General features: G+C 46.3%; 1 protein-coding gene across 6 annotated transcripts in view; it reads left to right on the top strand.

Moving 5' to 3' along the window:
• The window catches only part of garnl3 (GTPase activating Rap/RanGAP domain like 3), a 69,445-nt gene that overhangs the window by 9,471 nt on the left and 43,635 nt on the right, over nt 1-16,339 (top strand). For 4 of the 6 annotated variants that reach the window (XM_077011198.1, XM_077011201.1, XM_077011199.1 and 1 more), the window contains exon 2: nt 6,956-7,025. In XM_077011198.1, the coding sequence (XP_076867313.1) occupies nt 6,956-7,025 (70 nt within the window). Of the gene's footprint in view, nt 1-2,840; nt 3,145-6,955; nt 7,026-16,339 lie in introns of those variants that run through there. The other 2 variants (XM_077011200.1, XM_077011203.1) reach the window with 2 other exon arrangements.

Consider the following 16,339-nt stretch of genomic DNA (forward strand, 5'->3'; position numbering starts at 1 on the left):
ACCAAACACAGTTCCTGCATCTCTATCTCAAAGTGGTTTAGATCTAAAAATGTTTAGAAGCAGCGGTGCCGATTCCAGGTTCAGAAAGTAAAAGTCCTCACCAGGATTTTGCTCACGCTTGCTAGATTTTCTAATTAGTGCAATTCAGGTAAAATTAGTGGAATCAACACAATCCAGGAAGCCTGAACAAAATCCTGGTGAGGACTTTTACTTTCTGAACCTGGAATTGACACTTCTGTTTAGAAGTCCACACACCTCATCACTATATAACCATTCTTTCTGTAGAAGGCCAACCCCAGATCTATCTGTCTACCTTGCCATCTAGCAGTTCATAAGAAAATTTATTTCTTTATTTCTATGTTTTATTTTATTCACGTTCTTCATAATTCCTTGATATGTCTGCATATTCTCCTCTAAAACCCCTGAATGGAGTGAGTGTGGTGCTGGTGTGCTTTCTGGCCTGGACACTTGTTCATGTTACTGGCTTTCGGTCATTGTACATTTGTTGTGTGCATACTGGCGTGTGTGTTGGTTTCTCTGTGCCTGCAGGTATGTTTTTGCTGTCATATAGAGGTAGGCTTCTGTTGTAGGGAAGCGTGTGTGTGTGTGTGTGTGTGTGTGTGTGTGTGTGTGTGTCTCTTGGTGTCATTGTTTCGTCTGTAACCTGAAACACTGTGTTGACACTGAAGTTTTACATTTCATTGGGTGATTTCATGCCCACAAGCTTTAACACTGAAAAGCTTGGGTTTCAACAAACATGCAAATACACACACGTGTGTGCGCACGCGCTCTCTCTCTCACACACACACACACACACACACACACACACACACACACACACACACACACACACACACACACACACACACACACACACACACACACACACACACACATATTCTCTGTTCTGAGCTTGAGAGAGTAACTTTTTAGTAACACTTTCTGTAAACACTTTTTCATTGGAATATACTTCAGGCGCTGTGCATAGTCGCGGAAGCAGACAGCCTAGTCCAGTATTTTAGATGGCAGCACACCCATGATACTCTGTGTTGGAGTAAAATATTGATTAGCTCTATAATTCCAGCACTCTATGATGTCAACACATAGGGACTTGAATATCACACACACCCTTCTCATATTACACAGTTGTGTGTGTGTTTTGTTTAGACCACTAATTTCCCAAGGCCTTCTGACAGATAATACCATTTTGTCACACTAATAAAGATGCACAGTGATAACCGGCAGGCACTCTGAACTCTGGAATCTTTCAGTTTCTCATATTCCTTACCTTCCTGTCTGGCCGCTGGCCCGACCCCTTCCCCCTGTCTCTAGTGTTATCAAATCTTGGTAAAAGTGTGAAAATCTGTGTGGGGGGGTGTATGAGAGAGGGAGAATGTTCAAAAGAGGTGGGAGACGAGAAGAGGAGGAGGAAAAGAGGAGAAAAGATGATGGTGTGATCCAGCAATGACCTCATGGTGGCACTTACTGTTGGGCTAGACAGGATTATGGACAGACCTGGGGCAGGAGCAAGACTGATGGTTATGAGATCATATTGGGCAAGAATGTTGTCTAGAAAAACACACACGTGCTCTCTCACACACACACACTTATCCACAAAACAGGGGCAATGCATTATGGTTATTTAGTGGTCGGTGTTTGCAACACATTGTTTGAAAGGTGAATGCTAAGTAGGTCTTGTCCTTGGACAAATGGGACAACCAAATGTCCTTCTATCATACACGTCAACACGTACATGCAAACACATTTGTCCATAAAATTAGATTACTGTAGCAGTTACTGCTTTCTGACAGCTAAACCTAAACACAATCTTCTTAACCTTAAACTTAAACCTAAAATCCAGCATTTTAACCATTTTAACATGTTATGTATAAGTCCCACAGTGTCACAGTTTTTCTGATATATATATATATATTTTTTTATTTTTTTTTTTTTCTGTAGGGACATTTTCTCCCTAAAGACACAAGCACATATACATACATACACACTGGGATTACAGTTGTTCTGAACCAGCTTCAGACTCAAAACCACCATTCTGCACGATGACTGCGTTATATTGTGACAGGTCATGTTTCTGTTAAACACTGGTGTTTTCTATACAAAAAAATAAATGAACACTGTAGGTTATGCATCTTAAATGATAAGACAATTATGAACCTTTTCTTAAAAAAAAAAAAACACATTTAGAACAAGTGTTTACACCAGCACTCCTGCTGTGGGTGTGTTCGGCCTGCTCCATAGGCCTTACATCTTCTGAGGCTCAATCTGAAAATGCCCTTGATACTCTTTAGGGATCCCCCAGATGAAAAGTATATTTCCAAACTGTAGTTAGCCTGATACAGCCTTAAGTGTGGCTTGTTGATGAGGTCTTCCGTTCAAAAGGCAACACCCCTTTTCTTCCTTTCTTTTTACGTGCCGTAAGGAATGTCTGGAAGATAGCTGTGGGATGAACCGACGCTTTCCCCCCTCCTGAAACCAAATGCACATCCGTATGAGTGTTATGTCATGTAAGCTCGGGAGAACTTCTCACCGTGTAGCCCGTGAGTTCTCAAACACACAGACTAAAGCAGTTGCCGTTGGCCTTGCCTGTGTCAAAACTTAGTGATGGCTTAAGGAGTGTTTGACGCCTCAGAAACACACACATTGGGTTACATGTGTCTCTTTATTGTTTGAAGGTATTGGCAACACTGTTGTGTTTATTCACACCGTCACGCAGGCTGAATGTGGAAGTAAGAAACAACACCAACGCCCCTTAGGCTGTGTGTGTGTGTGTGTGTGTGTGTGTGTGAGAGAGAGAGAGAGAGAGAGAGAGAGAGAGAGAGAGAGAGGGAGTCCTCGGGAACCCTCCTCCCGACCGTAGTGTTGGGTCCCTTTCCACACCAGTCTCACCACTACGAGCTTCGCGCGCGGGAGAGAGCTCCATTAGAAACGCGCGAGCCTTGATTAAAATGCGCAACGAGGCAGTGCGGCGGAGCGCGCGGACCGAGGGCGCGACGGTGCCCGGTTACTGCCGGTGAATAACGGTACCGAGAATACAACTCAGACTGGCGGAGAGACCCTCACATCCCGGGGGACCATGCACAGCGCAGACACTGCGGCGAACAAACTGCTGAGCTTCAACCAACGGTGAGAGTGAGATGTTCGTTACCTCCTGCGATATTAGTCTTTATTATCATTCTTTATTATAATTAAGAAGTTTTTATAAGATTTTATTTTTGTTATTCGCGTGTCTTTTGGATTTCCACTGTGTTCTCCTGTAAACACCGTGCAGTCAGTGCGGCGGATACACTGGTGCGCGTTTAGGTTGTGATGTGCAACAAGCATCATGTCAGTGGAGCAGAAGTGATGATGGATGGATTTGAGGTTCAGGTCCATGAATGTTGGTGAAGATCCCGTGATCCAGCAGCGCTGTGCTCTATACTGGTGGAAAAGTGTTGCTCACTGTCTACAGTGGGATATTAAGATACAGTGATGCATCGTTCGTCTTTACCCCATCACTTGCGCTATTAAGTATTCAATGATCGACGAATTCTCAGGAAGGTCCTAACAAGGATACATATATCTGTTTAATCCTCGCTTTTGTTGTAGTTTGTTAAGTTTAAATGCACAAACGTGCGCTGTGCACCCTGAACAGAACACACGGAAAATGCGTAAATAATTCATGGCGATAGTCAGCTCACAGAACGAGATCCATACGCCACTTTATCGTATACCGAGCAGGACAGCAGAAAAGCGTCGAGGCTGGAAACACAAACGTTACAAATCCTCACTTTTAAGCATTTATAGGTACGCTAATGTTCAGGTGTTGTGGTCACACACACCTCTCTTAGAACACAGGGTGGTGTTCCTGGAATTTGATGAGTACGACGCAGTCTGCAGAAACCCTCCAGTATACAGATAGGGTATGAGATGTGAAGACTCCCCAGCCCCATGTCTGCTCTGGCACTGTTTGCGTGCACACTGCATGCATGTGTGCTGTGGAGATGTGAGGGCGTAGCAACCTGATGGAGGTGCAAGGGAGGTTCTCACGTCGCCTTCTCAGCCGAGTTGTGTGGTTTCCGATGGTCTGTTCTGTGCAGCCAAAGATCGCAACGCGTTCAACGGTACTGAAGATATCTTCCCCAATACAGTTCTACTGACATATGTCACTCGCAAATGTGTCAGAAGTTTACTGCAATAGAGCACATCATTCTCTCTCTCTCTCTCTCTCTCTCTCTCTCTCTCTCTCTCTCTCACTGTGTGGTCTCTCTTTGGTTTCTCTCTCTCTCTCTCTCTGGTCTTTCTCTCTGTCTGGTCTCTCTCTGTATCCACTGAAATGCTAAACAGAACATTCAAGTATTTATTTGTGATGATGCATGTCAGAAATGTTCTAAGTCGGGGGGACAACTGGGTCAGTCTTATGCTGGACACTCTGATCATAACCATTAACGCCCTTGCTCAACGAACGCCATTTGTGTCTCTTTGTTGTGTCCCTGTTATCATGATGTGTGACCAGCAGTTTTTCCTCATTTGCACTTCAGCAGTTAGCTGGTGGTGGGCTGTGTGTGTGTGTGTGTGTGTGTGTGTTCCTCTGTGGCTCCGTGCAACAGCGTTACACCACAGCCCGTTCAGTCGCCGATATGCCCGAAGAAAACGGCCATCTCAAAGGACCGGGCATATCATAAGTCAGCATTGAGTGTAGGTCTTGTTACACTGGGGGATATGCTGGACTTTAGCCCAGTGCAGCAACAGTGTGTGTGTGTGTGTGTGTGTGTGTGTGTGTGTGTGTGTGTGTGTGTGTGTAAGGATGTAACTAGTTGCTCCTGAAGGATGGTCTGGGCTGGCTGGGGACCTTAGAGACATCTGACATCGGAGCATGCTTGAAGAGTCGTGCAGTATGATGGTGAATAACCAACATTAAGGTGAATTCAGTCAGTACGAACGCTGACCTTTTGTACAAGTGCCCTGAGGGAAAACGGGCGCTCTATGGTTATGCCATACGACTCGAATGCTGTATCAACACGAGCAGAGGCGGAGTCACACCGAAAGACCGGTCGATGACCCTGATTGGTGACACAGGATGACCTTTGTCTAGGCTGCCTCCACCCTGTTTCCTTAGCAACCGGTCCTTGATTTGAGAGGCAAAACATCGGAAGCCACACCCCCAGAAATGCTCCATCCAATCCGAGGCCCGAGCACACTGAACAGGTGACCCGGGGCCTGGTGTTCCATATAGTTGGGATGCTTGATGCTGGATCTTCTGGACACGCAGGGACGCCTTGCGAGGGAGAAGGTGGCATAATCTCAAAGCTGAATCCCAGGTTTAAAATGCGTGGTTGCGATCTCAGAGGGTGTCAAGAAGAACTTAATTATATCATCAGCTATTCTCATTATATTACTAATTGGCTTATTTGCATAATTGTCAGCATCCTTACATTATTCTGTTTCTGCAGATAGAACATAGTTCATTTGCAAACACTCTATTAAATGTTTGGTTATTGACATTAGCAGTGGATGGTTGTCATTTTTAGGTATTTGTGCTGTGATTTATAAAGCGTAGTCACACTTCATTTGCATATTTATTCATTGTCTCTTATAGGCAGCGTGTAGCTTTTGTCACTGCTCACAAACAGTCCAGTCAGAGAAATACCAGTACTGCAGAGAGAAGAACTGACATGAAGGATTCAGGTCTTGCTTGCTAAGGCAGGCCAAGTGCTAGACGTGTCTTCCAGCTACGTCTTCTCTCTCTTCAAATGAACGATCATAAATGTTTTAGTTTCTTGTCTTGTCTCGTCCTACCTCACCTTTGACCCCGATTACAGGCCGCATGAAGCGTTTTGACTGAGCTGATAAAAGTGATCATGACACGCCGACAGTACACATCACTCCTGACATTTGTGTGTGACTTGCGAAAGTAGACTGTAACGAGAGTGAAACGGCGCTGACCCATTCCTCTCCACTTTAAAACGTTATCAGCATAGGCATGGCAGGTCTTGTCAGTAGATCACAGGGACAGCTCTGAAATTCACCACGTACATGTTTTGTTTTCCCATCTTTTCAACGGTCTGAAAGAGCAGGATGACATTTGTTCATCCTTAGAGGACACGGCAACTCCCACGTGTGCTGCCCTCCGCTTATATGTGCAATACAAAAACGTAAGTGAGATCTACATCAGACCTGCGAAGGTGAAGTCCTCAGCGTTTAACCTGTCCTCTCGTAGATATCCATGGAGAAAGGAGAGAGGAAACACACATGCCCACACACACAGCCGCAGAGTAAAGCTTAGAAAGGCGCGTATAACCCCTCACATGCCCTCGAGGACATGAACAGTCCTTGTCTGAGTGTCTTTTATGAGCATGAATTATTAAATTATTTGCAGCATAAAGTACTAATGGAAACATAATGATAGTCCTTTGACTAAAGCAAGAAAAACACATATGATCATACATCCTCTCTCACTCTCACTCATTCACTCACTCACTCACACTCATTCACTCACTCCCTCACACTCAAGCACACACTATCTCACTCACTCACACACACGCACCCACTCACACTCAAGTACACTCTATCTCACTCTCACACACTCACATACACACTCACTCTCACTCCCTCCCTCACTCACATACACTCACTCACATTCACTCTCTCTCTCTCTCTCTCTCTCTCTCTCTCTCTCACTCACTCCCTCCCTCCCTCATTCACTCCTCACTCACTCCAGACACACTCACATGCACATACACACTCTTACACCATGTCCTCTCTCAAACATACACCGACACTCATTTTTTACACAAATCCGTTAAGCAAGTCAACCAAGTCAGAGTGTCAGTCACAGCATACGTCCTGTGCCACTACTGAGGGACCTCACATACTCCTGCCCTGTTGCTGTGTCTAACGCTGAGCCCACAACTTCTCCCAGGCCCTTCTGAACATCTCTGTGTGCTGTGTGTTGCAGCTCTGCCTCAGAAGACCTGGGGTGCAGACGGGGTGAGTTTAGCCGGAAGCACTATGGATCAGTGGAGCTGGTGAGTATGCGTCAAGTTCAGAGCTGCCACCACACCGCCCTGGGGTCAGTCGTCATCGTGGTAAAGGCTAACGAACCGCAGCCGGAACGTCAACAGCATCGGTTTTATTTAAGAGAGCGAATCTGTCGTTTTGACCCCCTCTTTGTCACGCAGTGTGTCCTCCTGAACGGCCTCACCAGTAGGGGGCGATCGTCTTGGCACTCTAGCTGCTACGGCATACGATCCGGATGTTACTGCAACACCGGGTCTGTTACTCAGTGGTTTGAGTGGTCAGACACAGCCTGCGTATCGTAAATTAGTAGTGTGGTGTCGTGTAAATTAAAGAATGCAGCCTGACACTAAGGACCATGCTTCTGAAAATGGTTTATACGAATATTTTTACGCGTTGCTTTTATTGGTGTCTGGCTGGGCGCGATAGCCTACACCCATGGGAAGTGGTGGAGGACTACACTCCATCTTGTTTCCTTCCTCGAAGGGCTTGTGGGTAGGATGAGATGGAAGAGCTTTGTGTCAGATAGGGCTGGGTGATGAAACCACACTCTCACTATCTTCTACAGCAGTTGGCCTGGTAGACTGTGTTGTGTGTTTATGTGTGTGTGTGTGTTTATGTGTGAGAGAGAGAGAGCCCTGTAATGCTAAGAACTGAGCAGAGAAAGGAGTTTCTTCACACGGTTGGTCATGACACTGAGTTCATAACAACACACTTAGGACCACTGGAAATACAATCAGACCACACCAATTCAAAAGCAAACAAAACTATATCATTCACTGGAATACACAAACAAAAGAATGAAGCAATATATACACTACCAGTCAAAAGTTTGGACACACCCAGTTTATTTATATACACTATATACATATATGTTATTTTTAATATATTCTCCATTTTTGAAAAAACAGTGAAGGTATCAAAATAATGAAATAACACATGACTGTTAAACCAAAAAAACATGGTTTAATAGATGGCTGTAGACTGTAAAGTTTTCAGAGCCGCCTGTTACTAGACAGTTTGGGATGAAACTCTGGATGATCTTGGTGTTCTTAACCAGCTATGAAGCCCTGGACACATGTTCATGTACACTGAGCACCTATGAAGCCCTGGACACATGTTCATGTACACTGAGCACCTATGATGCCCTGAACACATGTTCATGTACACTGAGCACCTATGATGCCCTGAACACATGTTCATGTACACTGAGCACCTATGATGCCCTGAACACATTCTCATGTAGGACCTATTATTTTTTGAGGAGGCAATTATAATTAATTTAGAATGTAATTATCATTATTATTTTAATTATATACTGTATAAATACATTGTTTTGGAAAAAATCATATATAGGCCATCTTTATATATATATATTAATAGGAGATATATATATATATATATCTCCTATTAATATTTTAATATTTGTCTTAAAAGCAAATGTAAGCATAGACCATTAGCTAAAAATGCATATATAACAATTTAAATTGTTACATTGCCACCTTTAGAAGTCTACCCAGTTCTGACAGGCTGCCCATCTTATTACATGATCTGCGTGTGTGTGTGTGTGTGTGTGTGTGTGTGTGTGTGTGTGTGTGTGTGTGTGTGTGTGTGTGTGTGTGTGTGTGTGTGTGTGTGTGTGTGTGTGTGTGTGTGCATATGCACGGCTGAGCATTTGAGCATATGTGCAGTGTTGCCCTGCAGTACGTCACAAAGTCTTTCTATAAAAAGAGCATCAGGTTGTACCTGAATGTAAAGATGAGGCCCAGTTCTGAGTCTCCTCCTGCCTCTGTCACATCACTAACACACCAATGTTCATGCTCACAATGTCCATTACAATCTCAAATTACCGTCGGCATGTCTAAAACTCCAACTCCTGTTAGTGCGTCTGCTGAGAGACTCCTGGAACCGTCAGGACGCCGCGCTCCCCTCCACGTTCCTGCATTACACCGCACACTGTCCTGCATTACACCGCACGCTGTCCTGCATGACACCGCACACTGTCCTGCATTACACCGCACGCTGTCCTGCATTACACCGCACGCTGTCCTGCATGACACCGCACACTGTCCTGCATTACACCGCACACTGTCCTGCATTACACCGCACGCTGTCCTGCATTACACCGCACACTGTCCTGCATTACACCGCATGCTATCCTGCATTACACCGCACACTGTCCTGCATTACACCGCACACTGTCCTGCATTACACCGCACGCTGTCCTGCATTACACCGCACGCTGTCCTGCATTACACCGCACACTGTCCTGCATTACACCGCACGCTGGTCAACTGGGCTTCCCCTCCACGTCCCTGCATTACACCGCACACTGTCCTGCATTACACCGCACACTGTCCTGCATTACACCGCACGCTGTCCTGCATTACACCGCACACTGTCCTGCATGACACCGCACGCTGTCCTGCATTACACCGCACGCTGTCCTGCATTACACCGCACGCTGTCCTGCATTACACCGCACACTGTCCTGCATTACACCGCACGCTGGTCAACTGGGCTTCCCCTCCACGTCCCTGCATTACACCGCACACTGTCCTGCATTACACCGCACACTGTCCTGCATTACACCGCACGCTGTCCTGCATTACACCGCACACTGTCCTGCATGACACCGCACGCTGTCCTGCATTACACCGCACGCTGTCCTGCATTACACCGCACACTGCCCTGCATTACACCGCACGCTGTCCTGCATTACACCGCACACTGGTCAACTGGGCTTCAGTCTGCTGACGGCTGTCATGAACACACACACACACACATGGCTGTGGGCTGTTGTCATGGTCACACACACATGACTGTGGGCGGTTGTCATGAACACACGGCCGTGGGCGGTTGTCATGGTCACACACACACACACACACATGGCTGTGGGTGGTTGTCATGGTCACACACGGCTGTGGGCAGTTGTCCTGCACACACACACAGGGCTGTGGGTAGTTGTCATGCACACACACACAGGGCTGTGGGTGGTTGTCATGCACACACACACACAGGGCTGTGGGCGGTTGTCATGGTCACACACACACACGGCTGGAGCTGCCCTTTCTCCCATTTAATGAACGAGCTGCTTTCTAGGATTTATTAATGGTTGTTTCTGGTGGAATTAGCCATCTGCTGTGTGTGAGGGTGTGTATTTGGGTGTGTGTGTGTGTGTGTGTGTGTGAGGGTGAGTATTAGTGTGTCTGTCTATGTGAGTGAAACATTTTCATTTTCATGCCTCTGGAATGCTAATTGATTTTGATCCGTGACCTGCTCTGATGCCATGCCAAGACTGCCTTAATCGTACATTTACATGAGCATGAGTAAATGTGTGTGTGTGTTTGTGTGTGTGTGTGTGTGTGTGTGTGTGTGTGTGTGTGTGTGTGTGTGTGTGTGTGTGTGTGTGTGTGTGTGTGTGTGTGTGTGTTTGTGTGTGTGTGTGTGTGTGTGTGTGTGTGTGTGTGTGTGTGTGTGTGTGTGTGTGTGTGTGTGTGTTTGTGTGTGTGTGTGTGTGTGTGTGTGTGTGTGTGTGTGTGTGTGTGTGGGGATGGTAACAGATTTGATTAGAAGCCCATGTGCACTGACCCCCATTCCTCCCTTGGGGTGAACTGTGTGTCTGGTGTACTGAATCAGTACTCGTGTGTGTCTGGTGTACTGAATCACTACTGCAGTGTCTTGTGTCCTGAATCACGGCTCTAGTGTGTCTGATGTCCTGAATCACTACTCTGTGCTCTTTATGACGGCTGACTAGTGGGTGTGTTCCAGTGAGAGAGTGGAGCCTCGAACCCACTAGAGCAGCAGACGTCAGGCTGCACTGCCTAAACTAGGCCCAGAACCACAGCAAGTACAGCCGGGTACATCGCCCTGCGGAGGGATCCGGCGGAGGGATTCGGGTGCGCCGAGGCACGAGATTCACTGCGTTTGAGGCACTGACATGCAGGATGGGAAAAATGCTTAGTCAACACTGCAGCGACAGAGACACGGGACTCCGTGAGAGGACTGCAGAGCGTGGTGCGTGCAGACGCGTGTCGGTGGGCACAGCACCCAGCGAGGAGCCAGAACGAGAAAGAGGACGCGCTGCTGGTCAGGACCAGCAGAAAGGGAACAAAACAGTTAAACGGGTCCATTGGGAAAAGTCGGGAGAGGCACCGCGGTGTCGGAGTCTCTGGTGCAGGATCTGGAGCTGAGGAGACACATCGGTGTCTCAGACCTTCTGGGTTGGGAACACCAGCCCACGTCAATGAATTATACAAGCGACAAGACTAAACTAAGTCACATCTTGACAGCTATCACTAAAATAAACATGGAATTGTTTTCATGACTTCAGAAACTACAAAACAACAGTTAGAAAAAGGATGAAACTGTACTCTAAAAATGTACAGTTTTTATTTATTTATTTATTTTCAATTTATTTTTTTCCTTATAATGGGTTAAAATGGTAAAAAAAAAACCTTTGTGTAAAACTCACTACTTTATTCATAGGTTACATCCTATTGGTAGTAGAAAGTGAAATGTGGTGTTCTTGGTCAATGATTTACATTATTAAGACACAGAAAGCTTTTAATATGTTAAGTGTTTTTGATGTCCTGTCTGAGTAGCAGTTACTTGTGTAACCCACCACAGTAGGGGCATCTTCAAAACATGTCCTAAATCAGACATGCTTCTCTGTGCTGCTTCAATCAGACCTGCACACTTACATCTCAGAGCAATGCCGCGTGTGTGAACTCAAGACGAGAGAGGGGGGGTGTTTGTCCCAGAGCGTAGTTAGAATGAAGACAGAGCAGTCTGCAGTGACAACCCCTCCTTTTGTTTAGAGCAGGGCACGTATGTCATCGCAGACATACAAATGTCATCATAGACTGGGCACGTATGTCATCATAGACTGGATGTGTATATATGATCATAGACTGGATGCTTATGTCATCATAGACTGGGCACGTATGTCATCATAGACTGGATGCGTATGTCATAGACTGGGCACGTATGTCATCATAGACTGTCACTGGATGCCTATATGATAATAGACTGGATGCTTATGTCATCATAGACTGGGCACGTATGTCATCGTAGACTGGATGCCTATATGATAATAGACTGGATGCTTATGTCATCATAGACTGGGCACGTATGTCATCATAGACTGGATGCGTATGTCATAGACTGTGACTGGATGCCTATATGATAATAGACTGGATGCTTATGTCATCATAGACTGGGCACGTATGTCATCGTAGACTGGATGCCTATATGATAATAGACTGGATGCTTATGTCATCATAGACTGGGCACATATGTCATCATAGACTGGGCATGTATGTCATCATAGACTGGATGTGTATATGTGATCATAGACTGGATGCTTATGTCATCATAGACTGGATGCGTATGTCATAGACTGGGCACGTATGTCATCATAGACTGTCACTGGATGCCTATATGATAATAGACTGGATGCTTATGTCATCATAGACTGGGCACGTATGTCATCATAGACTGGGCGCATATGTCATCGTAGACTGGATGAACATGTCCTCTTAGCCGTCTTTACAGTGCTGTTCTCCACATTTTCGCACGTCGCTTTTCCTTTGGTTGCGAAGGCCTAGTCCAGCTCGGCTCTGTCCGTGTACGGGGCAGGTCCCTCCAAAGCCGAGGTTGGTGCTGACCCACTGTGCCATGGGAACCCACCACTGAGCAGTCATTGGCTTGTTTTTCTGCGTTGCTATGTGTGTTGAGCAGGAAATTAATGGTTGACTGAATGTCAACTGGGGGTGTGGTAAATAAACGACGTTGCTTCCAATATCCAGATTATGGCCAGATTTATGTCCGCACATAAACTGGGATCTGAGTGAAACGCAGGCCAGACCACTTCCGCGTGTGGTTTCTTCTTTACGATCAAATTTTCAGATCCGGCTGGAAGCCCCCTGGGACGCGTGCTCCTGACAGGTGAATGTGTTCTGGCATTATCGCATGCACCAGCTCACACTGAAGAGCCAAGCGTAAACCTGGGCCTGCGGGACAATGACCCAAATTCACCCGGTTAAAACAGAAACACCAAACTGCTGTCTCACTCCTCTCTCTCTCTCTCTCTCTTTCTTTCGCTCCCTCTCTCTCTCTTTCTGTCTTTCTCTCGCTCTCTCTCTCCCTCTCTCTTTCTCTTTGTCTCTTTCTCTCTCTCTCCCTCTCTCTCTCTCTCTCTCTCTCTCTGTCTCTCTGTTTTTCTCTCCTGTGGCACGTGCACGTCTGCACATTTTTGAAACTGCTCACAGTATCCGCTGAAACAATTGCTACCAGACAAAGTTCTTGTCCAAAATCCTGGCCTCACATAATTTCCATTCATTATTTCTATGGCCTATGCATCATTGTTTGATCCACTGTTTTGTGCCTGGCCACAGGAATCTGCAAACTATACCAATCTGAGTGCAAAAATCCATAACTGGATATAATCCATAACTGAATATAAAGGCTGTCCACCATCTGGGATTAACAGTCACACGTTTTCCCTCATGCTCGCCCCTTCAGCCTGGATTAAATTGCACATACACACAAATCACAGGTTTTCTTGCCACAACCACGTCACAGCTGTTGTCATGGTTCTTTGGTTTCAGCAGGTATAAGTAGGCCTATGTGTCTGTTGTGTCTGTGTGGCGTTGTGTGTTTGTGAAATAAGTAATGCTAAGTCATATTTCCTGTGGTCAGTGCCATTCTTCCCGCAGTTCCCACAGCTTAAGTAAAAAGGCTGCATGTGGCCAAACTGTTAGGAGCTTTTAGTGAATTAGGACGATGTGCACGGTTGGTAGTAACACCCTGTTGAGTGGAGGGTACACAGTGCACTAACACTACTGTATCTATTCTACATCTACTACATGTTCTAAAATTACTATACCACTATATCATGTCTGTTATACACAGTTGTGCACATCTGTTTACTGGAATAAGTGTGATTGTGTGTTTGTGTCTCATTCTGCAGCACTAAGGCTAAAGAGAAGCAGAGTAGCAAATGTACTGGGGGGGGGGGTTTCTACATGCATATGGCTGTGTTGAGTACATATCTCACTGGGGGGACACGGGGGGGGGGGGGGGGTTCTACATGCATATGGCTGTGTTGAGTACATATCTCACTGGGGGGACACGGGGGGGGGGGGTGCTTTAGGTTGAAAGCTTCTTCACTGCTTCTGTTGCAACTCCATATTATTTGGCTTGCTAACAAACACTTCTAATTTATTTTCCAGTTCTCTGCTGGGCTGCGTGATATGAGCAAAAACTGTATTGGGATTATGTTCACTGGCACACACAGTGCACGCAAGGTGCAGTATATCTGAACACTGGTGTATCTTCACATGTGGCATTGCTAAACATCTCATTTGTCCAAAAAATCTCGTTCTCATTTCATGAGCTCACACGTTTATTCAGACGCCCACGGGACGTTCAGCCGCAACGTCTGGGCTTCATCTGGATTGCCACGCCCCCCCGCGCGCACTTAACCCCGCCCCCCACATCTCATTTACATCCTCCAGCCGTCAGCGACGTCGTTACTGCAAAGGCCAGCGTTGCCACTGACCACTACGTGGTGGACCTGCGACAGCTCCGCTCCTGCGGATGCTGGATGCGTCCTGCTGTGATTACTGCAGGCGTGTCACTAAAATGTCATTTTCTTTCTGGTCCTACTCCTCCGAGCGGAGTAATAACGCCGCAGACGGAGTGTTGGCGCTCACCCATATACGGCGTTAAGAAGCAGGCAGATAAGACACGCGGGAGCACGCGGCCTTCGTAATACAGCCCCTGCTGTTTTTTTTTTACTACGGCTGGAAGAATGTGCCACTCACATTGGTTTTCTCCCCATCTTTAAATTCAGCATATTCAAAAATAAAATCCGTCAGCGTCCTGATGTTCGGCGGACGCCCCACACACATATGCTAAGCAGTGGAGGACGTGGCAGAGGAACCGGCCGGGCCGGGTGTAAAAATAGCCCCATCACTTGTTCCATCATGGATGTGGGGCCGTTCTTCACCCACACCATCCTTCATTAACACAGGCAGCAGCGTTTTCTTTAACCACACGGACGTCCGTCTTTCTCTGCAACACTACGCGAGGCTGCTTGGGAATTAAGACGCGATACGGTACAATTGCCTGCAAAAAGGTCTGGGTGGAAAAAAAAAGAGGCTCGGTTTAATACTGATCCGCGGAAACCCCACACAGCACGCTGTGCAGAGGCAGTGTTGGCAACGGGCTCGTTCCTGCTTTAAAAATAACTGATTTGGCAAGGTGCGACTCATTAGCTCAGTGTCTGTGGCGTGACTCATACGTGTTTGGGCCAGTTATGTGGGCGTGTCGTTTTCGAAGGACTCCAACCTGAAATACAGCGATGCTGCGGCGTAGGACGAGCTGATGTGTGCACTGTAAACTGTGGTGGTATTTAGACTGGTCGGACGCTAAATGATCACATTAGTGGAGGTTTCACTTTGTTTTTAATTTCAGGAATCGTGACTAGTACAATTCACGTGAGTTTATTCTAGGAAGATGCTTCATTCTCATGTGCGGTGTGTATCAGGACTGAGTGAGCGTTGCAGTATCTTGGAGTAGTTCCAGCTAAGATTTCAACATCAGCCTATCACAAAACTGCTCTTCAGTCAAACATAACACGTCAAACTCAAGATTAGCCACGACTTTCTCAAATTTAGGCAGGTTTCGTTCTTGCTGTACCTCTTGCCGTATGAATATATGGTGATTTTAATAACATATATGCAGCTCTTGAGCTCATTGATACATCTCCAAGTAATTAAAATGTGTCCCTGTGTTGTTTTGGTTCAGATGAATGTAGTCGCTGGGCTGTATTGACCCTGCCGCATATATTGAACTGCATGCTGGCCAAGTCATGTCTGGCCTTTAAAGTACCGCAGTACAAAACGCCGTGTGGGTATCTGGCTGCGTAGAGAGCAGGAGATGAGGTGGACACGGACATCCAGAAGTCCCATCAAGCCAAGGCTGTAGTCCAGCAGTGTGTGTGTGTGTGTGTGTGTGTGTGTGTGTGTGTGTGTGTGTGTGTGTGTGTGTGTGTGTGTGTGTGTGTGTGTGTGCGTGCGTGTGTGTGGGGTGGGGGCCACCTGATTAGTTTTAGTTAATACGATTACACTAAAAGGGACCTCTGTGTCTTTCTTTCACTTACACTTTTCCCTTTTTCTCCATGTAGTAAAATGTTATTGATTTTGCTGTGTCCCCTGCACAAATATGTGTGTGCGTGAGCGTATTTGAGAGAGAGAGAGAGAGAGAGAAAGAGAAAGAGAGAGAACAATGCATGCTGGAAGAAATGAAACCTTCCTCA

This window comes from Brachyhypopomus gauderio, chromosome 7 (assembly GCF_052324685.1).
Source record: "Brachyhypopomus gauderio isolate BG-103 chromosome 7, BGAUD_0.2, whole genome shotgun sequence".
NCBI lineage: Eukaryota > Metazoa > Chordata > Actinopteri > Gymnotiformes > Hypopomidae > Brachyhypopomus > Brachyhypopomus gauderio.